A 23,805-nucleotide genomic window follows, 5' to 3' on the forward strand; every position below is an offset into this window, starting at 1 on the left:
GTCAGCCCCCTCGTTTTTCACTCCCAACGGTTATCGATAGCGCGGCCGTAGCTTTGCCTCACGGTTGAGTAGTCGTTTTATATAAACCCCGGTAGAAGCTGTACCCCGGCAGTAGAGTCGCCTCCGCCACCAGCCTGTTATCAGCGTTTCGTATTAAACCGTTTCTCACAGTACCGAGTGTGTTTGTAGTGCTTCTCTTCGGGTGACGTCACGAACCGCCACGCCACGGGCAGTTAAAGGCGTGACGTCGGTATTCGGGCGGCTGCCCCTGTGCAAGCGCCTTCCGCCCGCAGGAGGAAGTGGCGCCCGGCCGGGCACCCACAGCGGGGCCAGCTGCCAATCGCGCCGCCGCTTACACACCGGGCGAAGGCCGCCCGCCAATGGCGCGCCGGCTCCGCGCTCTTCCTGTCGGACTCCGCGGTGACGCACGCTGGGTTCCGCCAATAAGCGCGCGGCGGGCGGTGATGGGCGGCGGGCGAGACCCGTGAGGCGGCGCGGGGGGCGGGCGCGGGCGGAGGGGCGGCGCCCGCGAACATGGCGAAGACGTACGACTATCTCTTCAAGCTGCTGCTCATCGGCGACTCGGGCGTGGGGAAGACGTGCGCGCTCTTCCGCTTCTCCGAGGACGCCTTCAACGCCACCTTCATCTCCACCATCGGTGAGCGCCCGCCCGGGGAGGACCGGACCCCACCGGACCGGGCCCGGCCCCACCGCCCGGGGGTCCCGCCTGGCGCGGCCGGGGCGGGCGGCGGCTCCGGCAGCGGCTGGTCCCGCCCGCAGGAGTCTCGGCTGGTCCCGGGCCGCGGGAGCGGGGCGGAGCGGGCGCGCTCGCTGCCGGGGCGGGCGGGTCTCCGGCGGCCGTCGAGGCTCGGCGGCGGGTCCGCGTGGGGGCTCGGTGCTGAGCTCCGACGCGGCGGCCCCTCCGCTGGCGGGGCGGGGAGGGCGCCGGGCGGGGGCGCCTCCAGGGGACGTGGGAAGCTGAGCGGGGAAACCGGAGGGAAAAGTGTTAATTCGGGCTTCGGCAGAAACTGGGAGTAACGCGGTTGCTTCTCTTTTTTCAGGTATCGATTTTAAAATCAGGACCATAGAGCTGGATGGCAAGAGAATTAAACTACAGATATGGTACGGCTTTGCTTCCAAGGTTAACGTCTGATAACCAGGCGTCTGCGGTGCGGGGTGGTGGCGTTTGGCATAAGTTTTTATTCCGGTCATGCTCTTCAGTTTACAACATCTTAGAAACTAAAATATAGTTTTAGAGTGTCTAATTTCAAATTAAATTAATTAAAACTTTTGACTTGAGCACGATGGCACAGGCATTTTGCGTGAGCCCCGTGTTCTCTCTGTTCCAGGGACACCGCCGGGCAGGAGCGATTTCGAACCATCACCACGGCCTACTACAGGGGAGCGATGGTAGGAGCGATACGGGCCCTGCTGAACCGAAGCCAGGCGGGCCAGCGCTCGGCTGGGTTTCGGGTGGAACACGCCGCGGGCTGGCTGCCGCCTGCGAGCTCTGCCTGGCCGCACGATTCAGGGGCGCCGCTGTGCGGTGCTGGGGCTGTGCTGGGGCAGCGTGGGGGCTCCCAGAGGCGGCTTTTCCTCCGGGACTCGCTCAATAGATACGTGTCCCGCCCACCTTGTCTAGCGAGGCACAACCCGCGATTAAACACTGTGCGGAACTGGGAACCAACCGGCTGTTTTAAAAATAGTCATTGTTAAGTTGCTCCTTTGTGCTACAGACAAGTCTTTAACTCCTCCTTAGACTGACGTTGGCTGAAATGATCTGTCTTCTTCTTAATCTTTAGGGCATTATGTTAGTCTACGACATCACCAATGAAAAATCTTTTGAAAATATTCGGAACTGGGTCAGGAATATTGAAGAGGTAATTTTGTTATTTCCTTACTGAATATTAAAGACGCAGTTTCTTCCTCCAAAAGTAGTTGAAACGTAACGGCCTCAGAAGTGTTAAGTTTCTTTTGAGTTCAAGGGGGTTTGGAAAATAAATTGACTGAAAGTCAGTGATACCTCCTGGAGCGTCTGGGTTGGCAGTAACTCATCGCACTGGCACACGAGAGCCAGCGGTGGGGGCCGCAGCCCTAGTGATGGGGCACCCAAGGGTGATGTCTTCCTGCCACAGCGAGTGATCCGAGAGCTGCACAGGGGACGCGCTGGGATGAGGGGTTTGGGGGTGAACCTGCGGAAGGGGCTTAGCACCAGCAGCTGCGTTTTAAGCACTTGCCGTGAGCCTCGTCTCTCGGCCAGATCAGTCTGAACACCCAGGCCACAGCCCCTTGGTCTGTTTCTGTCCCAGCACGCCTCTCCTGACGTTGAGAAAATGATCCTTGGGAACAAATGTGATGCAAATGACAAGAGACAAGTTTCTAGAGAGCAAGGGGAGAAGGTAAGTGCTGTCGCTTTAACGTATCTCAGCTCGGACTTTTTGGAGTATAACAGTTGGGTTTGTTACCGCCGTGTACCGCGGCGGCGCTTGGGTGGGGTGGGGAAGCAGAACTGCTGAACATTTCCCAGCTGTAGTTGCAAGACATTTCCCCGCTCCGATAAGAAGATGAGTCTGCGTAAGGAGTTCTTGTCGATCATCTGAGCGAGGTGTGTTAGGTGCAAATCAACAGCTGGGTGGTTTTTCCTAGCGAAAGGAAGAATGAGGATGATGGAGCCTGACATTTAGGAGGTGTCTCTTTTTGGCTGAAAGCCACTGAAATGAGGGAGAGAGGGTTGTCTTTTTCTGGCGTCAGATGTTCCTTAGTCCAGGTCAAGAAGGCGCATCCATGCGCTGCAGGCGTTATGAGGCTGGAGAGTTATCTGTGCAGGAAAAAGGGTTAAAAGAGAAGGGAGCAGGTGAAAATGTCTGTGAAAGAGCAGAACCGAGCCCCCTAAGAACAGATGCGAACAACAGAGAGGTTTAGTTCCGTGTTTCTGCAAACGTTCTGCTTGAGTAAATCCCCCAGTTGCTGCAAGTGAGGCCAGGAGGGGCAGATCCTGCGCGGTTGGCTGTACTTGGAGCTCTTCCCGCAATCCTCCAACTAACGTGAAACCTGCTTTTGTTCAGCTTGCTGCGAGTTTTGGCATTAAATTTATGGAGACCAGTGCAAAAGCAAATATAAACATCGAGAACGTAAGTACAGCACCTTTCCCTTGTCTGTGGTGTCTCGTTTGTGCGAACAAGTGGTAAGAACGTGGTTGGATGCAAAACTCGGTTGTTAGACGCTGCGGGTGGGTTATCAAGTGCGTATCCCTGCAGCCCGTGAAGGCGTTGTCTAACCAGCGTTATGATACTGTATTTAAATTGAACTTGGGGCTTAGAGCATACGCAGGGGTGTGAAGCGCGCTGCGGTAGAGCAGCAGGCTGGAAATCTCGGCTCGTGTCTTTGCGTTCAATCACGTGATTGATAAAGGGCGACGTTTTCCCACTCCGTGACCCCTGGGTGTGCCCCGCCGAGGGTGCTGCGTGCCGTCCTGGTGGTCGGGCTCAGAAAGGAGGTGGTGGAGTTAGAAGCGGAGCGTTAAAACCTGGCGGGGCTGGGAACCTGAAGACGTGACGTTCTTCGGGACTTCAGCATGTGTAGAAACTCAGGAAGGCAGCTTATTGCTAAACAAGAATGTTGGGATGGGTTTGATTTGGCACGTAACTTGTAACTGTTGTCCTTGTCACAGGCATTTTTCACTCTTGCAAGAGATATCAAAGCAAAAATGGACAAGAAGTTGGTGAGTAACCTTTGCTTGGTCCGCGCTGTATTTAAATAGGAAAAAAAAAAAAAAAAACAGCCAAAAGCCAAATAGCAAGTGCTGTTTCCTAGTGTATAAAAAAAATCCATTGTGGTCTCGTTTTCATGGGGGATGCACTGAGGTTATCGAAATTTATTGTTAGTTTTGCCAAGCTCCGCTCTGACCTTGGGCTGTGAACAGTTGTCTCTGCGTTTCAGGAATTAGCTGCGATGGTCGAGGTTTTCTAACCAAAAATCTTGTATTTGTTTTATTGAACGTCAAGTGAGTGGTAGAGCAGGTTATTAGTCTGAAAAGCAGAATCGTATAAATCGGACATGTAGGAGGCCCACGTCATACTTCAGGGTAGTCTTCAAGGTAGTTATGTTTAAAAATAGGTAAGGAACTAATGGGGTTTGGTAACTTTTGCAAAAGCGTCCTGAGAAATGGGGTTGTCTTTTGTGCAGCACCTACACGTGCGTCGCTGTCGGTTTGTTCCCTGTGAAGTGGAGCTGACAAGGCTTCTGCTTTTTACTGAGCGTCCCACCTGCGTGTGGCCCGGCGCTGCTGACCGAGCTGTGGTATTTTGGGTCTTGCTGACGGTTCCTGAGTGTTTCAGCAAGAGCCAGATGTGTCCTGTAGTAATTTTTTTTAATCTGAGCTGTCTTTGAGTGTATCGGAAGAAGGCGAAGAGGCACAGGGCGTGTTAGTCGAAGCTGGAAGTAGCAGATGCCGTTCTCTGACTCCTTGTAGAAGCTCAGATAAATGAGTGAAGACTCCCCTTGATTTTAGTCGCGGTTTTGCGTAGGACAGGCTTGATTCAACAAAACAAATGGGTGAAGTGGGGCTGCTGGAAGCTGCTACGTGTAAATGAGTAACTTCATATTCTTTGCGTCTTCAGGAAGGCAACAGCCCGCAAGGCAGTAACCAGGGAGTCAAAATCACACCAGACCAGCAAAAGAAAAGCAGCTTTTTCCGATGTGTTCTTCTGTGAGGGACACGGCCTTAATCCGAGCGTCTGCTCAACTGAACTGGACTGTGCCTGCTCTGAGTGAGATTTCCTCTGTCTGTGGACTTAGCGTTTTCAGCATACCTTGTCACTTTGTGACCATCTGAATAAGAAATTGTTTATTTTAGTAATTGTCTGACTCTTCAATTTTGGAGATGAAACAAGTTTATTTTTGTCAGATCGCCACTGGGCGTGCGTGTCGTCTAGCAGAGGGAGCACAGATCAGATGCGACCTGTGACAGAGCGCCTTTGCTGATGGGCTTCAGTCTTTTTGTTCATAGCTGGCACGTATCCGATTAGAAAGATTAAGTTACGATCAAGATAAGAAACTGAAATGCCAATACTGACAGCGTACAGGCACGTGTACGCGATACATGTGGGTATCCGTGTCTGCAGGTGCACGTAGAGCTATCGCATCAGAACACCGGGTGAAAGCACGTAGGTGAGCAGGGCAGGCTTGTACCTTTTCAGAAGGAAGCTTTCAGCATCTCCACCTCTGCTACTACAGAGAAAATCCTTTCCCTGCCTGTTACTCAGTTGCATAATTCCAGACAATCCACAAGTACAATTGAAGTTTAAAAAAAAAAAAAAAAAGTCCTCCTCAAAGGAATGTCTATTTTTCTAAAAAACCAAAGTGTGCTGTAAATAGAGCGGATCCTCACCGTCAGGAGTTACTTTATCCGTGTCAGACTTGACTGTGCTTAATGAAGCACTGCAGGCGTTCGGACGCGTTTCACAGGAGATGATGGCTACAGCGAGTGCCCTGCAGGGGATCCCTCGTCTGTTCTGGGAGAAACAGACCGTGGCTCAGGTAGGGACATCTACTCCAAATCTGTGACGTTGCAACGGGCGGCTTTTTTCTTCTCCAGTTGAGAATGACTCCAGATCTGTCATGATGTAGTAGCTAGTTTTAAATCGTGACAAGAAAATGTATTGCACTGCTTCCAGTTGTGTGTTCTCATGCACACTTGCTCACATATGCAAATAAATGTTGCACATTTGAACACTTTCTGAAAACAAACTTGTTTAAACTGAGATTTGCCTTGCTGCTGCGTATCGATCGATGGCGAGCAGCAGCAAACCTGTTACTAGCCTGCATCAATGCAAATGGTGTTGAGCCCGAGTGGAAACACACTGTGGTTTATTCCTATAACAGCCTGTGACATTCCCATGTGTAAGGAAAGCTCCTGGGCAGCTGATCGCCCTCAGGTCGGGGCTGTGAGCCTGACTCTTAACTGGGCTGACAAAAGGAGCCAGTGAGAGCCATGGACTGGTCTGCTGGCCGGCGATGGGCAGTGCGGTGTCCTTAGTTCAGATGAGCATGTCAGCTGGGTCCTGCAACTCACTGGAATCGTTAACATGCTTTGTTTACATTGACAACTGCACTTGAGGGTAAAATTAAAGCTGATTTTAAAGTTAATGAACTCACCAGTTTTGTTTTCTTCTTCAAGTTTGTGGTATTACGTTCTGGCCTCAGAGTAGCGCTCACAGTTACTGCAGTTAAGATCTATCAGGTTCATAATTAAACTTTAGAAATCTGCCTCGTGCAATTGGGCTCGACAGGAATATTGCCTGTTCTTCCAAAGTGGAAAAAGGAAATTTTACTGTGTAAGTTACTGGTTTGTAAAAATGCATTTTATACGCCAACAACCTTTTTTTTTTTTTTTTTTTTTAATAGCTGGCAGATTGCAGTGAGCTCTGGTCATGGTTAAAATGACGCGTAAAGCTTTCCTCTGGCCAGAACCTTACAATGAGTTTGGTTTGTTTTGTCCAGTTGTGGCTTTTTAGCGCGAGGACTGGGTGAACGTGACCGCAGTGGGTTACACACGGATGTGTTTGTAGGATAAAATCACGTTCAGCTACTGCAGAGCCTGCTAGTCAGTGTGTGCTGCAAAGTGTCGTTGTACAGCGCTACAGATGGGACCAGCGATGCCTCTGTCTGAGATAAGGACGCTTTGAAAGCAAGACTTGGGGGAGGTGATCAAGGCATGGTCTGAATGTCATTTTCCTGCCCCAAACTGATCTGTTTAATGATTTGTTTCTGGCTTAGTAGTAAGTGTGGGTTGTCTCACATCCATCCTTGTACTGTAATATGGCCAGATGTTGCAGCCAGGCTTACTTTTCAAGGTGACTGGAAAAATAAGGGGTTAGTCTAACCTGTGCCCACCGTGATACTGGGCAGTGTCTGTTGACAGTGTCTGGATCGATAACTCATCCCGAGATGAGAAAGCAAACCGTACTAACAGACAAGTGGATAAAACTTGAAGGATGGAATTGTGGTTTTCACTCCTCGTTTTCTAATCTGAAGTTACTCTTTCTCATTCAAAGCTAACTCTTTCTAGGTAGATACCACACGTTGAAACAACGCTGCTGGTTGCACGTGTACCTAATTTATAGCGTGATTTCCTTTTGTGAAATGATTGGTTTTACTCAACGAACAGCCACGTTATTGCCCGATCTCAGGAAGTTTCGTACAGTTACTGTGACTGCAGCCACCGCTGCACTGCTGGGGCATACGGACTGCACAGGGGTTAGATCGGTGTAAGCAATATGTAACCTAAAATGTGAATGTAAGACAGGGGAAGGTTAAAGACGCTGCAGTTGCATGTACACTTGGCGACGTATCGCTGAATACGGACATCAAATCTTGGAGAAGTACAATATGGAGTTGGTGTTTCCATCGTGTAATTAAGTGACTGTGGTTTTTTAAGTATGAATGTTACGGAAAACGCAATGATCGAAAGAGGTACTGCCTAAATACGTACAGTAATGTATTTATATCTAAGTTTTCCTTAACTAAGGAGGAAAAAATCTGAAATGGGATACAAAACTTGTAAAACTGGGGGATCGAAGTAGATCTGAAAAACTAACTATGGGCTTACTACACATTCTCAGTGTCTAAATGCCACTAAAATTTCAGGTAATCGATTAACGCTTGGCTTGTAGAGAAACAAACCCATTTTTGAGCATGTTCTCAAGCTCCCTTACTTTAATGAGTATCATAGAATTCTGTGGTTGACCCTGGTTTTGAGGCTGGTTGCAATATTTCAGATAGTCTGCAGCCTTTTGGGTGTAGCCCTGTCAGTAGCTCGTCTGTCAGTAAATGGTGGAACAGCTGGTTTAACGCTTACACTTGCGTTGTCCTGGTCCTGTGGCGCATCTAATATTCCTTGACGTCAGAGCCTTACGCCAGCATCAGACTTTCAGCCTCAGATTTATAAATCCTATGGATTATTGTGAGTCCCTTTACTGCTGCTGAAAATTATTTGGGCTCTCCTTTCACGTGAGATGCCAATGATCTCGCTGACAGTAGTTAAGGGGTTTATTGTGGTGGGGGCGGTGTCTTTGGCTGATGATCATGCTCAACAGCTACCGCGATTTCTCGTGCTCTCGGACTTGAAGTGGCTGGTGTTCATGCTGGAGAGGAAATGGACAAACAGCTGCGTAAAGGATGGTCTCCATTCGTACTAGAAGCTCGTAGGGGTTGGGAAGGAAGGATGACCGACTTCGGTCTTCATTTCTCGATTAAATAAAGCCCTGTTCAGTCGAACGTTAACGCGAACGTGCGGTCTGGTTATTTCAGGCTGCCTTACTCCTTGACCCATCTCTTTCACTGACCCTTGGAGGTTTTGTTTCTGTAGGTAACCCAAGTAGAGCGGGCTGGTCTCTGTAAGCCTTTCCACAGGAACTGTGTGCTCTACGTTGAGTGTGAGTTGGGACTTACGACTTTGTTTTGAAGGGAACTTAATGCATCCCAGGATTTTTAAAAATAACTGTAAATTGTGTTTTTTAGAATGACCACATTTTGGCTGCCACCCTTCCCACATTACAACTGCTTTCTTAAACACTTCTCATTGATTTTCATGTTTGTACTAAAACCAAAACTGTTGTTTATTACAGTATGTATGTTTTTACTCTGTTGTACAGGACCCTGAGCACTGCATAAATAAACTTCTTACGAAAAGAGAATTTTACAAACTTAGTTTGTCAGTCCTGTTCGTCATTTGTCCGTATAGATTCTTGTGTGGAAAATAGGGTATTTCTGAAAACAGAAAAGAGGGACAGGAACCTGGCGTGGGCTCTTTTGTCCTTTAAAGTATGTTGACTTTTCATTATAAGTTCGGAAATTGAGAGCTCTTTTCTGTATTCAACTCGGGACCTGCAACGAGCTTTTTGAAACTATTTTCAAGGGGGTTTTACTGGTTAAGGCATTTTCTGGGGAATTTTTTTAGAAGCTATAGTTAGATACAAGTTCCTTTACTGCCTGGTGGTATCTGAACTTTAAGAAAGTAGTTCCCATCTCACTGTCCAGGCCAGACTTTGTCTAGCTGGGGGGGAAATAGACATTTTGTTAAATTACAGGGGAATGCTCATGAAGAGCTTAATGAAGTGTTCCTTTTAAAGAGGTAAACAAGAGACAGAGTTCTCTGACTGGTTCAGGTACCAGAAATTGTCCTCTTTGCTTCTCTCATTTTGCGCTCTCATGGACAGTAATCTCAGGTGAAGTAAGAGTTGTTGAAGGTTCAAGAAGTGCTTCCAGCTGCATGTTTCACTAGATTCAGATTCGAATGTGAAATGTGCTATAAAAAGAGGAAGTAACGATCACTTGCATATCACTCTTCTCTGTTCAAAGGCTTCGCTACAGTTAATCCAAGGACTGTACAGTAAATAAAGGGAAACTATTTTGCAAAGTGCTTGTAAAAAATAGGGGCATTAAATAAACACAAGCTTTGAGGGCTGCTTAGTGCATCGAGAACCACATTAAGACTCTGTCACGCATCGAGTGAGCTCTTAGCTCCATGGAGCCAAAGTGCTAATAGTAACTTTTGCAGTTACGAGGACTTTTTGTCATGTAAAAAGTACATGGGAGGTTCAAAAACATCAAGAAACCTCCACGCCTTTTCAAGCGTCTGTTTTCCCCATCTTTGTGGTGGGCAGCTCTGCTAGAAACTGTCAGGGAAGTGGTGATCTGTAATGGCTGAGGAGATGTAAAATGCACTTCAGAGACTCCTGACAAAAAAACTAAGAGCAATTTTGTGTTAGAAATTAAAAGCAAATGTTACCTGAGGAAGTCTGGAGCTCGTACTATCATATGCTGAAAGTCCTCCAAAGACAGCTTGCCGTCGTTGTCTGCATCGGCCTCGTAAATCACCTTTTCGCATACAAGGCTGACTTCTTCTGGGGTAAGTTCATTTCGGGTTAATTTGTTAACGGTTTTCTCTAGATCTGATTTGCATATGTAATCATCATTGTTAAAATCTGTCAAAGGAAACAAAATGAATTCAAAGTGACAAAAGTCAGCGTTTCACATGGTCGGCTGCCAAGACCTGATAGGAAGGGTTCAGTTCCCAGGCCGTAATGTATTTATGTAAGTGGAACTTTTAAATGGGAAATGAAGTTGTCTGCATTTGCGAGTGTAAAAATTCAGTAACAAAATAAAAATCCTGGAATAATTTCTCCATGTCAAGTATAAGGGTAATAACTGTAGATAGGTGAATGGCTGACCATAGCCTAGCCACAATTGGGTCGTTCCAGCAAATCAGCCCCACTGGCCTGAATGCAAGAAACGGTCTGAAGTTGAAGAGAACGGGCAGTTGGGGGGGGGGGTGTCACTTTTTTAACATCTTTGCTGAATCATGTACAGTTGAAATTGGGGGGAAAATAGAGTGGGTTTGGGTTTTTGAGATATTGTTTGGCTTTAGCTGATTATAAAGTAACTGAAAATGGTACTGAAAAAAAAAAAAATCTTTAAATTTGTCCTTGGAGAAAAACGCTAGACGTGTGCTCCCCTGCCTCCCCCTGCTGAAACCACCCCACAGATTTATGGGCAGCCAAATCCCTTGTGCTGCACTTTTCCAAGCAGCCCCTCAGACAGAAGTATTTCTTAAAAGTTTATCAGCTCTTGAAAACTGCAGATAATTTCAGGTTGTAAATTTTGTAGTAAATCCTAATCCCAAATAAATAAGAGAAGAGACAAAAGGATAAAGAAGACCAGAAGTTTCTAGGAGAGAGAACAGGCATTCAAATGAAATTAAAAGAAAGGCTGTATTGAAAACATACCTAACTAGAAATCATTATGGTGACAAAATGATATTTTGCATCCCGACACAAAGCTGCAGGATTTCCCCAAAGTTTACCTTTTATGCATGTCTCACTCACCGTAGATTTTAAAAGCATAATAAGCTTTCAGGTCTCTGGGAGCCATTTCACTCAGCACTGAAAACATGTCCAAAAAATCATCCAAAGTCATGTTGCCATCTCCATCCTCTGAGAAAACCTCTGCTATCCGCTGGCGGAATGGATTGTCCTGGGAAACAGAGCAGAGGAGCAAGGGAAGGGGATCTTTACCAGAGCTTATTTCAGTGCAGAGAAGACACAGAGCAAGATTCGTTTTGTTGTAACCCCTTTTTGGCAAATACTCCCCTTTCTGCTATGTTCTGTTGTATCAGAGGTAGGCACAGCTGCAGCCTCCTTCAACCTCTGTGCAACTTCAAGGGGGTTTTCAGGGAATCACTAGAAGCTTCCAGAAAGATTTTTTGACTTCAGTAGCCAAAATTGATTTGTATTTCAGCCTCTCAGCAATTAGTACTGGATGAATTATTAAAAAAAAAAAGGGTAGATAAAGCTGAAACGTGTCACTCGATTCTCGTTGTGTTCCTTGCTCTGTACCTTCAGCTCTGGCATGCTGCCAATGAGCTCATAGGGAAGTGTCACGTCTGGTTTGTCTGTGTAGTCGAGTGGAACTAGCTGTGGGGCCAGATCTCGGTATCTGTAAAACAGTCTGCAATAGAAAGAAAGGTTTGTTTAGGGAACAAGTTTTTCAGACCTCTGAGAACAACGTGTTTGCCTTCTCCCTATCATTCTTCACCTACTTCATTCTTTACCAGGTGGATGGCATCACTCCCTAAGTAACATTCAGGATACTCTGCAGTTGGTGGTGGAAGAGACAGTATTAAAAAGAACAACATAGGGTAATGAGTGAAAAATACAAAGCCTTCTGCTAACGGAACAGTGAGGTGGAAATGCTTACAGGGGTCAGACAGCCCAACCCCCAGGTACCGTGTGTCTCAAAACTGGTTGGTACGAAGTTTCAGAGTTACTTCTGCGTTGCCAGCAATGGTTTGGGCTCGCAGTGTCGTTAAGAGGTAGGCATTTATGATAACAAGGCACTAGACCTTCAACTTGAAGGTCCACCTCATCGGTTTCCAAACAACAAAAACTTGTGGCAAGGCAAAAGGGATCCATTTTCCAAGTCCGCAACGAATGTGACGAAAAATAATGGGCTTAATGAAAGATTCAGTTTAAATGTCAGAATAAAACCATGAATGCCTAAAGCCACGGGCAGGAAGAGCGGTCTGGGAGCAACTCTGCCAGGTTTTCATCCTCTCCAAGTATCTTCCTGGGTTTCTGAAGAAAAGAGGTTCAAGAGACAGAAAATGTGCATAAGAATTTGAATGCGTTCACCACCTTTTCAGCATGCTATTTGCTTCTCGTGCCAGAGTAAGGATCCCATTCACAGCTGTTATCAACAAAACAATAGGACAGAATTTTAAAAGGGATCCTTATCAATAATAAATGTCTTATTCATGACACAGTTATGGTTCCGGGCCTATTTACTATGTGGAGACAGATTTAAATTTCAATTGTGACAGAACCATTCCCATTTTATCGTGTGCAGAACTCATACACAGATACCAAAGTTCTACAGAGGGACGTGCTCTGTATAAAATTGTCACTTGTGCTCTGACCTTCAGAGAAATTAGCAAAAACTGTGGTAACATCTTGAGAGATGCAGAAACTGAACACTTCCCTTTCTGACAGTGTGCCCAAGGAAAGGCAAATGCAGCTTCAATATTATGTCCGTTACTGTCGGGGTGAGTGTTTTTTACAAGAGGAGAACAAGTTGAGGTTTGCAGTGAAGACCTTCAGCGCCTCACAAACAGAATACTGAACTTGTCTTTATCAAATCCTTTGGCCAGAGATTAAACAGAGCGTTGGATGAGGCGTGTGAAAGCTTTGAGAAGAATGCTCTTTAGAGTATCAGCATAAGTAATTACATGAAGACATTAAAAAAAAGTGAATAAAATTTGACACAATCACCAAGGTTTTAATAAACCAGGCAAATATCCCAAAGAATAACAGCACACTTTGAAGCATTTGTCATAAAACAAGGTGAGGGGAACATGGATGTCACTGGCAAAGTATGCCCTAAAATATAACTTGTTACATTTATTTCTGATAGACTGGTACCTTAATATGAAATTTAGAATTGTGGCTCAGTTTAGGATGGACAACGTAGGTTTTGTACATTAAAAAAGCAACAAAAATGGCCGGAGTGCCCAAAGGCATCACTTTAAATTTGTGTAAATCCATCTTAAAATTATTTTTAAAATACCTCACCCTGTATGTAACCTGTCTTTGTAGCAATCTCTGTCCTTTACCCACAAAATGCACAAGACTCACCTCAGAATTTCTTTCCTTGTAAAGAACGTGCAGTCCTATGAAAAAAGAAAAGGTATAATATGTAATGACAGTTTTTAGCATGCATTGGCCCAAATTTTTCCCATACAGCAACTTGAATGAAGTTATATCATAATATATGTGGCCAAGCATTAAAGCTTTCTCTTTGGCATATAATTAGGAGTATTTTATAACCCTTCTTCTCAATATGAGAATCGAACTATGCTACTAAAATCTTTGCTATAATTTAGTACTCCTACTTAATAATTTTTTAAAAGAGATTGTTTTAGAAAAGCCCTTGCCATTATTCAATGTTCTGTCCAAACAGCCATTTACTTTGTTTTATACCTGATATGCATCCAGTTGCTCTGGAGTGAAAATGGTTTGCTTGTTGCCCATTTCTGGCTCTGAATGTTGGTTCTTGTCACATCATTCCTTCCTCAAAGGCACCTTTACCGGAGGTCTGGATGTTCAGTTATTACAAGCTGCAACAATGAGGTTCAGGTATAGCAGAGGATCGAGTGACCAGCTTCCCTATTCCACCAGCTGCAAAGTATCATGATAGGAGCATTTCATCAAATCTCTAGTCTGGCTACTCAAGGCTCTTACCCAGCATCGCTCACCTGTCTCCTGTGCGCACAACAGACTCATCTTACAGCAGTTAGCCAAACGACTAATAGCTTCTTTTTGTGCCTCTGAAGCAGCAGGTAGACATCACGGATCGTATTTTTTCACTCCTTCAGATATGGTAAATGAACTGAAAAGTGTCAGTAATGTCTTTCTTTTCTAAGAATTGGCACCAAACGCTAGAAATGAGTAACGGTGGTAGCGACCCCTGGTCCTTTCCTTCTCACTAATGCTAATGGCAGCGGTTTGCACTGGAGGTAGGGTCCATAAAGTTCGCTCGCTGCCTTTATTCTGCATTATCTGCATTACCACTAGTTAACGATTATTTGTGTGCCATGATACTGATACATATATGGCCTTTACACTGAAAAATACATGTGAACATACAGTTTATATGTGTTAGAGGCTGTATGAAACATGAAAAACATGGGTAAAAGGAGGAACTGACTGCACGACTGCAGCATGCGGCAGGCTGCCTTATTTATTGATCACGGGCAGGTTGTAAAACCTCCATTTTTTTTGGTCATTCCTACTGTCCGCCTGGGTGGGCCCCTCTGCCCGGTGGAAAACCCATTCCCTCCGTGACGGAACGCCCGCCTCACTCCTTCACCTTATCAAAAACCACTCGAATTGCTCTGTTCGGCGTTAAACAAGGTGCGGGGAGGGGTCCGGGACTGGTTTTTTCCCTGTCGCAGCCCGAATCTCTGGACTTTGGGGGCAGCTTCGGCCCGCGCCGCTTTTCCCCTCAGGGAGGCGGAGGACGCCCCGTTGCCGCGGCAACGGCGCCGCGCGCCGCCAGGGGGCGCGGGCGGGCGGCGGTAGAGCCATGGCGGACTACGAGGCGGTGCAGCGCGGGCCGCTGCGGCTGAAGGGCGGCGGGGCGGCCCCGGGGGCCGGCAAGCGGTGGGGCGGCGGCGGCGGGGAACGGGGGCGGTGGGGGGCACACACCGGGGTGGGCGGCCGGGACCGGGCGCTGACCGCCTTCCGCCCGCAGGAAGAAGAAGAAGGCGAAGGAGAAGGCCCAGATCCTGGAGCAGATCGTGAGCAGCAAGAAGCAGGAGGAGGAGAAGAAGCGCGGGCTGGACAAGCGGACCCCGGCGCAGGTGGCCTATGAGAAAATGCAGGAGAAGCGGGTAGGGCTTTAAAAACCCCAATCGACCCCGCAGATGCGGTCCCTGAGGGGCTATGGATGCTGAAAGTAACCGGCCTCCCTTGCGCCTCCCTCTAGCAAATGGAGAGGATCCTGAAGAAAGCATCTAAAACCCATAAGCAGAGAGTGGAGGTGAGCTGAACTGTCCCGATTTACTCAGGCTGGTGTGTGTTTCAGAGCACACAGGCTTGTTGGGCTGGAGGAACTGTTTCACCTCTGTGAAAGGCAGAAGCAGGGAGGCAGAGGGTCTTGTGGTTGAAGGGCGGTGGTGTCGGTACCAAACAGCAAACGTTTTCTTTCTCTTTCTCTCCCCTAGGACTTCAACAGGCACTTGGATACGCTGACTGAGCATTACGACATTCCTAAAGTCAGCTGGACTAAGTGAAGGGGCTGTTTTACAAGGCTTTGGATCAGGATTTCTGTTTTGTTTGGATTAAGCAGGGTTGCCATGTAAATCTCTGTATTCTCCATGCTGAATGTGTAATATATCTTCTGAACGTTTATGACTTTGTACTGTCTTATTTCATTGTTTTGTTTTTTAAAACCAGATACTCAACAAAGGCTCTTCTTGGCTGATGAGCTCTGATTTATGTAGGCGCAGAGGGGTTTTTCATGCTTAAAGTGAGATTAAGGCCAAAATCTCTGTGAGCCAGCTGGAAAACATTCCTTTGTTTGACATGAACAGTTCTTTTTGGAAGTGAAGAGCCCAGCAGTCTCACACAGCGTAAGCTTCTCTTGTAAGTTATAGGAATTGTGTAACTTCTTTCTCTCTAGGGTTCTTTCAGAGGTGGCAGGTCTGCTGTAACTTGTAACTTCGATGTAACTTCTTATTAAAATGCTGCTTTCATCCTTTTTTTTGGTGCAACCTCACCCTTAAAACGAGGGGCAGCACACCGACAAGGCAGTTTGTGTGTGGCGTTTGTGAAGCGCCTTCCCTGCCTTTACAGGTCTCTGTCCCTTTGAGAGACGACGTGTGTCTCGATACTTACAACCCTCAACCTCTTAAACGGGAATATTGTTCTTAAAGCCGAACATCGCCCCTCTGCTGTCACCGCTGGGCCCTGGGTCTCAGCGACTGCCCGGGGCTCCCACCTCAGCCCGGCCGAGCTTCCCCCGTGGGCTGCGGCCGCTCGCCCCGGTGCTGTTCTCGGCGCTAGGGGGCCTTGTCGCGGGGGGGGGGGGGGGGGGGAAAGACCCCGGGACTATTTAATATACTCGCGGGTCGAGGTATTCTTCCGCTACCGCGGCCCAGCCCTGCGCGTAGCCCTCCCCGCAGCAGGAGGCTCCCGTCTCGTTTCGTCACTTCCTACCGGAAGTGCCGTTGGGGAAGCGGAAGTCGGTGTGACTGCGGCCGGGCAGCACGGCGGCCCGGGCGGGAGGCGGCGGCGGGGCGATGTCGGCCAGCGCCGTCTACGTGCTGGACCTGAAGGGGAAGGTGAGGCCCGGGCCGCGGCGGGGGCCTCTGCGGGGCTGGAGCGGAGGGGCCTCCCCCCGGTCGGGCGCGTTGCGGTCTGAGGGGCCCCGGGACGGTGGGGGCCCCGCGGGCTCCTGGGGGTCTGCGGGAGCCGCTTTCCCCCTCCCGGCACCTCCTTGCTGCCAGCCCCACTTTGTCGCGGCGCTGCGGGTCCCGGTGTGATGGGGGAGTCGCGGCCTGTGTCTCCTCCTCGCAGTTGCAGACGCTGAAGGAGGCGGCCGCTGGTGGCAGCGGGGCCCTCGGGCATCCCTCCTGGGGTAATTAACCACCGCCGTGTTCGGAGGTGGTTTGTCCCGGAGGAGTCGCATGTTTTCCCATCCTGAAAGCGTTATTAGGGCGTGTGCAGCAATAGGTGAAGAATAACCGAGGAAAATACTAATACGTGAGATTGCAGTGAAAGATTAGGGTTTGCATTCTCGTCAGCGAAGTGTTTCGGCATCGTGAGTTGTGTTTATGGTACGTGTAGAGGTGAGAGTGAAGGTTGGTGACTCTTTAAAGTTGCTTAAAGAGGCCTTCCAAATGTCTTGTGTGTTGCTCTTGCATGGTAACGTGAAAGAGAAAAACCAGAAGCGTTTTGTTCCTCTCTTTCCAGGTTCTCATCTGCCGGAACTACCGCGGCGATGTGGACATGTCAGAGGTGGAGCATTTTATGCCAATCCTTATGGAAAAGGAAGAAGAGGGGACGCTTTCTCCTATTCTAGCACATGGAGGAGTCCGTTTTATGTGGATTAAGCATAACAACCTGTATCGTATCCTTTACGCTGTAGGGAGCTTCCGTGCGCTGATGTGCCCAGTGCCGCTCTCTTGTTTTCGCTGTTTGTGTCGAAATGCAAAGCTAGAGAATGGGTGAAATGACAGACATCAGGAGGGTCTGATAAAACAACTCATTTTATGCCTTAGGTGCACCAGCGGCACAGGGTGCAGAAAAGTGTTTATATTAATTTTACGCTGATAAACAATTTCCTGAATGTTCATCTTCATATCTCATTAGACCAGCGGTACTGTTAATTAATTAACTCTCAGGGATTTTTTGGCCAACTCCGATTGCCTAAAGGCTTTTAAAAATGCCCTTAGTGAAACTTTTTTTTTGCACGGTGACTCTGAATGCATCTTCCTGAACATCCCTTATCAGTTGTGGCAACTTCGAAGAAAAATGCTTGTGTATCGCTGGTGTTTTCGTTTTTATATAAAGTAGTTCAGGTGAGTACGAAGTTTCAGAGTGAGCTTTGGGTCTTTTCAGTCACACCTACGTCTGCTCTAAGTAGAAGCGCATAGAGCTTTCGCATTTCTAAAGAACTCCGTGGTAATAGCGTTTTTACTTTATATTTGATTATTTTGTAGAACTGTCTTCCTAAGCACTAATAATGGAATAGGTATTTTGTAGCTGAGTAGGCAAAGGATGTGACACGGTGCTGTAAGTAGCTGCGCAAGACCCGAGGGCACAGAGGAGGATTGTGAACTCGATGCATGCGTAGTGGCATATCACATAGATTCTATGTTTGGGTCATCTGTACCTGGCATGACAAATATTTTCTCCAGAATAAATATTTTTCATAGTAGTTAGAGTTGCTTCTAGGATTCTCTAGCTCTCTTTCCATCGAGGTGGGTTTCCTGAGGCTGATCTTCTGAACAGAGTGCTGTTTGTGAGTTATGGGGTTGGGTTTGGTTTGGGACTTTTGAAAAATTTGTTATTTTAGATGTAAGAATACATTCTGCACGTGCTGTACTTCCTCAGTTAATGTCCTCTTTCTTCCCTTCCCTCCTGTCATTTTGTTTCAGGTTTTTTCTGAATATTTCAAGGAGTTGGAAGAAGAGAGCATTAGGGATAATTTTGTTATTATTTATGAGTTGTTAGATGAGCTTATGGATTTTGGTTATCCACAAACCACTGATAGTAAGATTTTACAAGAGTAAGTATCATTCTGCATCGCTTACAGCGACAAACTCCTTGGGGAGTTTTGAGCGTCCTTCCGCACGCAAACAAATGTTTTGGCTTGCTCTAGTTACCAAAAAAAAATTAATTTTCATTTTTTTCATGCCAATTACGTGGCTGTAAAGGTACATCACTCAGGAAGGTCACAAACTTGAAACGGGAGCTCCCCGTCCGCCTGCCACTGTTACAAATGCTGTTTCGTGGAGATCAGAAGGGATAAAATACAGGAAAAATGAAGTGTTCCTGGATGTTATAGAGTCTGTTAACCTTTTGGTGGGTACCTTTTGCTTTGAACGAGGGTTGTGATAGTGTTGAAAAGGGCTTCTTGTCTGAGAACCTGCACGGGTGCAGTGAAGGGTCAGGCTGGCTGTGGCTGGTGTACCGTGGTGCTCCAAACAGCGTCCCTCAGTCAGACTGGGTACCCCTGAGGACATGCAGTGGAGCAGTAATGCTTTACTCAGAGCTGCTGCTGGTCTCTGACGTGTCCTTCCCTCCGTCTGTGCCACCACCTCCCTGATCTGATTCTGCTCCACTGCGTTAATTGCTCAGGAGAAAGACATCTAAGAAAAGCCGGGGCATGGGGCTGGGGTGGGAGCGTTGTTTGATGTCCCAGCAGATGACATCAGAGCAACCTTACCTTTCTTCTCGTTTTTGTTCAGGTCAGTGCCAACGGAAACGTATTACGGAGTGAGATAGTGGGATCCATTAAAATGCGAGTCTTTCTGTCGGGAATGCCAGAGCTGCGCCTTGGTTTAAACGACAAAGTTCTCTTTGATAACACAGGCCGTGAGTATTTCGGTGATACCTCGATAATCGTGAAAGGTGATAGCTGAAGGCTTAGGTTTTGGGATGCTTGAGGTTCAGCAGGAAGGATTTGTTCTAAGGTGATAGAAATACTCCCTTTTTCAGCGTAGAAAACCACATTAGGTCTGGTGCAACCAAGCAAACATGGCACCATCTGGGCTTCTTCATCTCTTTTTTTCATTGGGACTTCTGTAATCCCAAAAATCCTACAGGCATCTAAAGAAAGTATTGGCCAAAAGGGAGGAGCGTCAGCAGACAGCTGCTTTGCTGCATAACTGGCTGGGAAAGGACTTGAGGCATATGTTGTGCAGCACCTTGAAATGTGTCTTTTCTGCTCAGGTGGCAAAAGTAAATCGGTAGAACTGGAAGATGTGAAGTTCCACCAGTGCGTCCGTCTCTCTCGCTTTGAAAACGACAGGACGATTTCTTTCATTCCGCCCGATGGAGAGTTTGAACTCATGTCGTATCGTCTCAACACCCACGTAAGTCTGGGCGTTGGCATCTTTTTTTATACGATCACGTTTCAGGTTGCAGGCAGAATCGCTCATGGCTTTCCCTGAGTTACTTTTTTTTTTCGTTATGGTATGGGCAGCATAGTAGTTTTCAAGTCAGCCGTTAGTAGCAAAGCTTTGTGCTCCCTCTTTTTGGAGGGAGTAAGAACGGGTTTAGAAATAACTTGGCAATAAGTCTCTGTCTTCTCAACTGCTGTTGAAACTGGTCCTGAAAGAACTGTTCCTGTGATGAGCGGGGTTTTTTTTTTAAGCTAACATGATGAAATGCCAGTGTCACGATTTGTTGTGCTTGACATCAGCCCCCTTTGTGTCATTTAATGTTACTAAAGTGTGCTAGCCACAGGGCTAAGGACAGCTTTCCTCGCAGAAAAGGAACAGTTCAGGACAGAGAAGGTCTATAATATGCAGCTATGAAGGTCTGTAACATGCAGTAGGAGACAACAAATGAAAAGTAAATTATCAAATATTTTGGAATGCAAGTGTTTGTTACTAGGGATTAATCTGAGCCTGTAGTTCTTGTAATACTTGGTCACTGGTGTATCAATGCTTGCTCATTTGTGTATATATTTTTTTTAAATAACAACCCAACCTGTTTGTCGTTTGGACCACCACTGACTTTCTGTTTTCTGCGGGGTTCACTGCTGAGCGTAGCTTTACGGGGAAGCAACATTGTAATGACATTGTCAAAGTACAACCTACAGCTGTGAAGTGTTTTTCCCCATCAGGTAAAACCACTGATCTGGATTGAGTCTGTGATTGAAAAACATTCCCACAGCCGCATCGAGTACATGATCAAGGTCAGAAGTTCTGAAATAACTACGGCTAATTTTAGTCCTCTCTCTCGTTTGTTTTCAAAGCTTGACCTGCAGGATGTGCGTTTTTGCACAAGTATTTAGTATTTCTGGGGGATTTGCATCTTTTTGAAAACTTTACCTGTAAGTTACGATCCGTCTGTTACAGCTCTGGTACTCGGTGTGCAGGCTGGGGGGGAGGGGAGCTGTGTCTCACAGCTCTCTGAGCTCACTAGTGTGACACAAACGTGTAGAAGTCTGCTTTTTCTGATTTATTTTTTTTCTTCTTCTATAGGCAAAAAGTCAATTTAAGCGTAGATCAACTGCCAACAATGTGGAGATTCACATTCCGGTCCCAAACGATGCGGACTCGCCAAAGTTTAAAACCACTGTGGGAAGTGTCAAATGGGTTCCAGAGAACAGTGAAATTGTCTGGTCCATTAAATCTTTTCCAGTAAGTGTTATTTTTAGTCTTACCACCTAATAGTGCAAAAATTACTTAACGTTAATATTTTATGAATGTTCAGACTCTGCCTAAAGCAAATTGTAATAGTATCAGACAAGTGGGACTGGCGTCTTCCTCTTTTTCCCTTGGATGAAGGCTTGGAACTTGCTAATAGATGGTTGAGATGCTGTAGCTTCTATTTCTTTCATTTTTAGCTGGGATAATTTTTCAGAACTGGGTTAGAGAGCAGATTTTTGAGCGATGTCTGTGGATGGTGTAATCCCTTGGGCCTAGATCTAGCAGCAGCTGGTTTACTTTGTCAGACTGTGCTGCTTGGGTGGTTCCACGAGCATGAGCTCCTTCGAATGCTGCTGGTGGTACAGCTGTCTGTCACCATTTCATCCGAACGGTCAGCGCCACCAAAAAACTTCCCTCTTTCCGGGTTTGTTTTCCTCTTGTCTGAGTATGAAGCTGGTCTTAATTTGATCTGCATCTTAAAAAATATAATAATAATAATAAATTTGTTTTTAAAAATAAAAACAAGTGTTGGAAGTCCTAGAGAAGAGCCGAAATGATTAGTGGAGTCAGCAGTTTGACAAGAAGAAAAACACTTGTATGGTTTATGGTTGCAAGTTTTCTTATTTTTTGTTACAACAAAAAAAACTCTGTCCCTTTTGGGTAGGGTGGAAAAGAATACCTGATGAGAGCTCACTTTGGACTTCCAAGTGTTGAAGCTGAAGATAAGGAAGGAAAACCTCCCATTAGTGTCAAGTTTGAGATTCCATATTTCACCACTTCAGGAATCCAGGTTAGTCACTGGGAACAGAGGTGCTGGTCAGCTAATGTGCTGGGCTCAACGCAGAAGTGTTGTTCATCTTCTTGGTGATTCCTGTTCAATGTTATCCATAAAGCACATTTTTGACCAAAAAAATGCCTTTGTTTTTTGCTAAACACTGCTTGGCTGACATGGGGGACTTTATTTCTCAACATCTCTCTCTTTCCAGGTTCGCTACTTAAAGATAATCGAGAAGAGCGGCTATCAGGCCCTCCCGTGGGTTCGTTACATTACCCAGAATGGAGGTAAATGGAAGGCAATAGACTGCAGGTGTCTCCAACTTGTGTCTTTTCTGGCTCCAGCACACACCTGCAAACTGGAACACACAAAACCAGTTTGCTTGTGTTGTTGAGTGTTAAACTGTACAGTTTAGGCACGTGTTAGGTTGAGGTATGCTGCTCTTTCCAGTCACCTTTTTTGGTGTCTTAAATGAAAGACCCAGTGGGATCGCTCAGCAATGCTGTTCAAGTGTTTTGTAGTTGAACTGGGATGTGGTGAGTTCTTTGGACGGTAAATTTAAAAAGGGACTGCTCACACATACCATCCTGCCGCTGTTAAGCTGTGAGAGACACTGACTGCTAAAAGGTACTGGATTGTTAGCGAGTAAAAGTGGTGGGGGGGTTGGGGGCAGGGGTTGGGTTTGTGGTTTTTCTTGTTTAACTTTTTCGGACACGGAAGCATGGCTGCCTGCATTTACCTGAACCGCTTTAGAGCTCGTTATTGTGGCCTTGCTAAGCAAAGATTTGGTTTTACTTCATCCCAATTTGCTGATCTGTTCTACTACTTTCAGTGAGTCAATTTACTAAAACTGGTTTTTGGGTTGTTTTCTTGTTTTCTTCCCCCTTTACAGACTACCAGCTTCGAACACAGTAAAGCACCTCGCAAGCACCACAGATGACAACACTTCAGGCCTAGAATTTGTTTGCAGAAGCTTCTGTGGTACTGAGAGCTGTGAATGTTGTTGCCAAGGGTCTTGTTTCTGCAATCTTGGATTGGCAGGAGAAAGATTGGAAATTTTACTGTTTTCAATAATGTGTTTGAGCATTTGAACCATTAGTATTGATTGTGTGAATATTTATTTCATTCTTAGAACATGCTGATCTTGCTGCTAAATGCTGATTACGTTAGGAGTAGCAGTTACCTTGAGGAGCCAGGAATACACAATGAACCTTGAGAATGTCTTGTCAATGCCTTGTCCGTTCGTAGTGTTCATATTTTAGGGTCTCTAAAGACATTTGGCAGCATTATGCTAGAAATTAGGGAGACGATTGTGCAATTAAATGACTGCTGAACACTTAGTTGTATTTAGCCCAAGGTATTTATTTTTTTTTCTGGGCATATGGGTGCCTTAACTCATTCAAAGCTCTGTTAACTTATAAAAAATTACGGAATATGAGTTAAAACTATCTGAAGTCCAAAAATACTATTTGCTCTTTTTGCATGGTTTCAAACCAGTTAATCTGACGGACCAACTTCAAGTGAAGGGTTTGGAAACAAAAATAATGGGTTTGTTAAAGACTAAGTTAACCGAGACCAGGAGATCACCGAAGTAAATGTCTCTGGGAACATCTCTGTGGAAGCAGGATGATTGCTAGTTCATGTTAGTCGAAATACGGACTGAAGCGTTTCAAGCCTGTGATACCCCTAGGGCATGGAAACCCTTTGCCAATTGACTAGTATTTGCCTTTTTTTTTTTAATTTCTATTTGTAAAACAAGCTCAAAACTAATATGTAGGCATAAGACCTTAGATTAATTATTGAAAAAAAAAAAAAAAAGACCAAAACAATTTTGGAGGTGATGAAATTTGGTAGGAAGATTGGGGGTTTTTGTCATTATTATATTTCCAGATAATAGCAATATACTCCAGCCTCTTCCTGAAAACCGTTTGTGAAGAGGCCGATAAAAGTGCAGTTGCCACCTTTCTTCCAGCTTGCCTTTGTGTTAATTTAGGGCAAATGTTTCCCTTTTTTTTTTTGCTATAGTTTGCTAGGATTGTTCAACTTTATTTGCCCTAGGAGGGATGCTTTCTTTTTCCACATGTGAACA

The 23,805-nt window shown here is 46.2% G+C and overlaps 4 protein-coding genes across 6 annotated transcripts; 3 read left to right on the forward strand and 1 right to left on the reverse strand.

Annotated features, from left to right (window-relative positions):
* Positions 1-528: 528 nt before the first annotated feature.
* RAB8A (RAB8A, member RAS oncogene family) lies at positions 529-5,733 on the forward strand. The gene is made up of 8 exons (XM_086477401.1): positions 529-658; positions 1,062-1,122; positions 1,350-1,410; positions 1,803-1,880; positions 2,310-2,399; positions 3,066-3,131; positions 3,671-3,721; positions 4,620-5,733. The coding sequence occupies exons 1-8, from the start codon at positions 535-537 to the stop codon at positions 4,710-4,712; spliced, it is 624 nt and encodes a 207-aa protein (XP_086333527.1). The 5' UTR covers positions 529-534; the 3' UTR covers positions 4,713-5,733.
* Positions 5,734-9,285: 3,552 nt separating this feature from the next.
* Positions 9,286-13,586, reverse strand: CIB3 (calcium and integrin binding family member 3). Of its 2 annotated transcripts, XM_009955002.2 has the most exons (6): positions 13,536-13,586; positions 13,191-13,225; positions 11,397-11,508; positions 10,887-11,034; positions 9,791-9,986; positions 9,286-9,307 (listed from the first exon to the last, which is right to left on the reverse strand). In XM_009955002.2, the coding sequence occupies exons 1-6, from the start codon at positions 13,584-13,586 to the stop codon at positions 9,286-9,288; spliced, it is 564 nt and encodes a 187-aa protein (XP_009953304.1). The 2 variants fall into 2 exon arrangements, with proteins under 2 accessions (XP_009953304.1, XP_009953305.1); XM_009955003.2 differs by lacking the exons at positions 11,397-11,508; positions 13,191-13,225.
* A 1,054-nt stretch (positions 13,587-14,640) lies between these two features.
* Positions 14,641-15,467, forward strand: FAM32A (family with sequence similarity 32 member A). Its single transcript, XM_086477393.1, has 4 exons — positions 14,641-14,717; positions 14,809-14,947; positions 15,043-15,096; positions 15,281-15,467. Exons 1-4 carry the CDS (start codon positions 14,641-14,643, stop codon positions 15,347-15,349), a joined length of 339 nt encoding a protein of 112 aa, XP_086333519.1. The 3' UTR covers positions 15,350-15,467.
* An 876-nt stretch (positions 15,468-16,343) lies between these two features.
* Positions 16,344-23,056, forward strand: AP1M1 (adaptor related protein complex 1 subunit mu 1). 2 transcript variants are annotated; one of them, XM_086477391.1, is made up of 12 exons: positions 16,344-16,399; positions 17,031-17,187; positions 17,571-17,638; positions 18,218-18,348; positions 18,497-18,644; positions 19,031-19,157; positions 19,515-19,657; positions 20,413-20,484; positions 20,774-20,932; positions 21,606-21,731; positions 21,928-22,003; positions 22,609-23,056. In XM_086477391.1, exons 1-12 carry the CDS (start codon positions 16,358-16,360, stop codon positions 22,629-22,631), a joined length of 1,272 nt encoding a protein of 423 aa, XP_086333517.1. In that variant the 5' UTR covers positions 16,344-16,357; the 3' UTR covers positions 22,632-23,056. The 2 variants fall into 2 exon arrangements, with proteins under 2 accessions (XP_086333517.1, XP_086333518.1); XM_086477392.1 differs by lacking the exon at positions 16,344-16,399 and adding an exon at positions 16,868-16,894.
* The last annotated feature ends 749 nt before the right edge of the window (positions 23,057-23,805 follow it).

Source organism: Leptosomus discolor, chromosome 24 (assembly GCF_034619465.1).
Source record: "Leptosomus discolor isolate bLepDis1 chromosome 24, bLepDis1.hap2, whole genome shotgun sequence".
Lineage (NCBI taxonomy): Eukaryota > Metazoa > Chordata > Aves > Leptosomiformes > Leptosomidae > Leptosomus > Leptosomus discolor.

Coding starts and splice junctions, on each gene's coding strand:
- AP1M1 (XM_086477391.1), top strand. CDS start 16,358: ATGTCGGCCAGCGCCGTCTACGTGCTGGACCTGAAGGGGAAG. Junction 18,645..19,030: donor TAGAGTCTGTTAACCTTTTG/GTGGGTACCTTT, acceptor GTTTTTGTTCAG/GTCAGTGCCAACGGAAACGT. Junction 19,658..20,412: donor CGTATCGTCTCAACACCCAC/GTAAGTCTGGGC, acceptor TTTCCCCATCAG/GTAAAACCACTGATCTGGAT.
- CIB3 (XM_009955002.2), bottom strand. CDS start 13,586: ATGGGCAACAAGCAAACCATTTTCACTCCAGAGCAACTGGATGCATAT. Junction 11,509..13,190: donor ACAAGGAAAGAAATTCTGAG/GTGAGTCTTGTG, acceptor TTTCTATTGCAG/ACTGTTTTACAGATACCGAG. Junction 9,987..10,886: donor TTATGCTTTTAAAATCTACG/GTGAGTGAGACA, acceptor TTCCTTTGACAG/ATTTTAACAATGATGATTAC.
- FAM32A (XM_086477393.1), top strand. CDS start 14,641: ATGGCGGACTACGAGGCGGTGCAGCGCGGGCCGCTGCGGCTGAAGGGC. Junction 14,718..14,808: donor GCCCCGGGGGCCGGCAAGCG/GTGGGGCGGCGG, acceptor TTCCGCCCGCAG/GAAGAAGAAGAAGGCGAAGG. Junction 14,948..15,042: donor AGAAAATGCAGGAGAAGCGG/GTAGGGCTTTAA, acceptor GCCTCCCTCTAG/CAAATGGAGAGGATCCTGAA.
- RAB8A (XM_086477401.1), top strand. CDS start 535: ATGGCGAAGACGTACGACTATCTCTTCAAGCTGCTGCTCATCGGCGAC. Junction 2,400..3,065: donor CTAGAGAGCAAGGGGAGAAG/GTAAGTGCTGTC, acceptor GCTTTTGTTCAG/CTTGCTGCGAGTTTTGGCAT. Junction 3,722..4,619: donor CAAAAATGGACAAGAAGTTG/GTGAGTAACCTT, acceptor TTGCGTCTTCAG/GAAGGCAACAGCCCGCAAGG.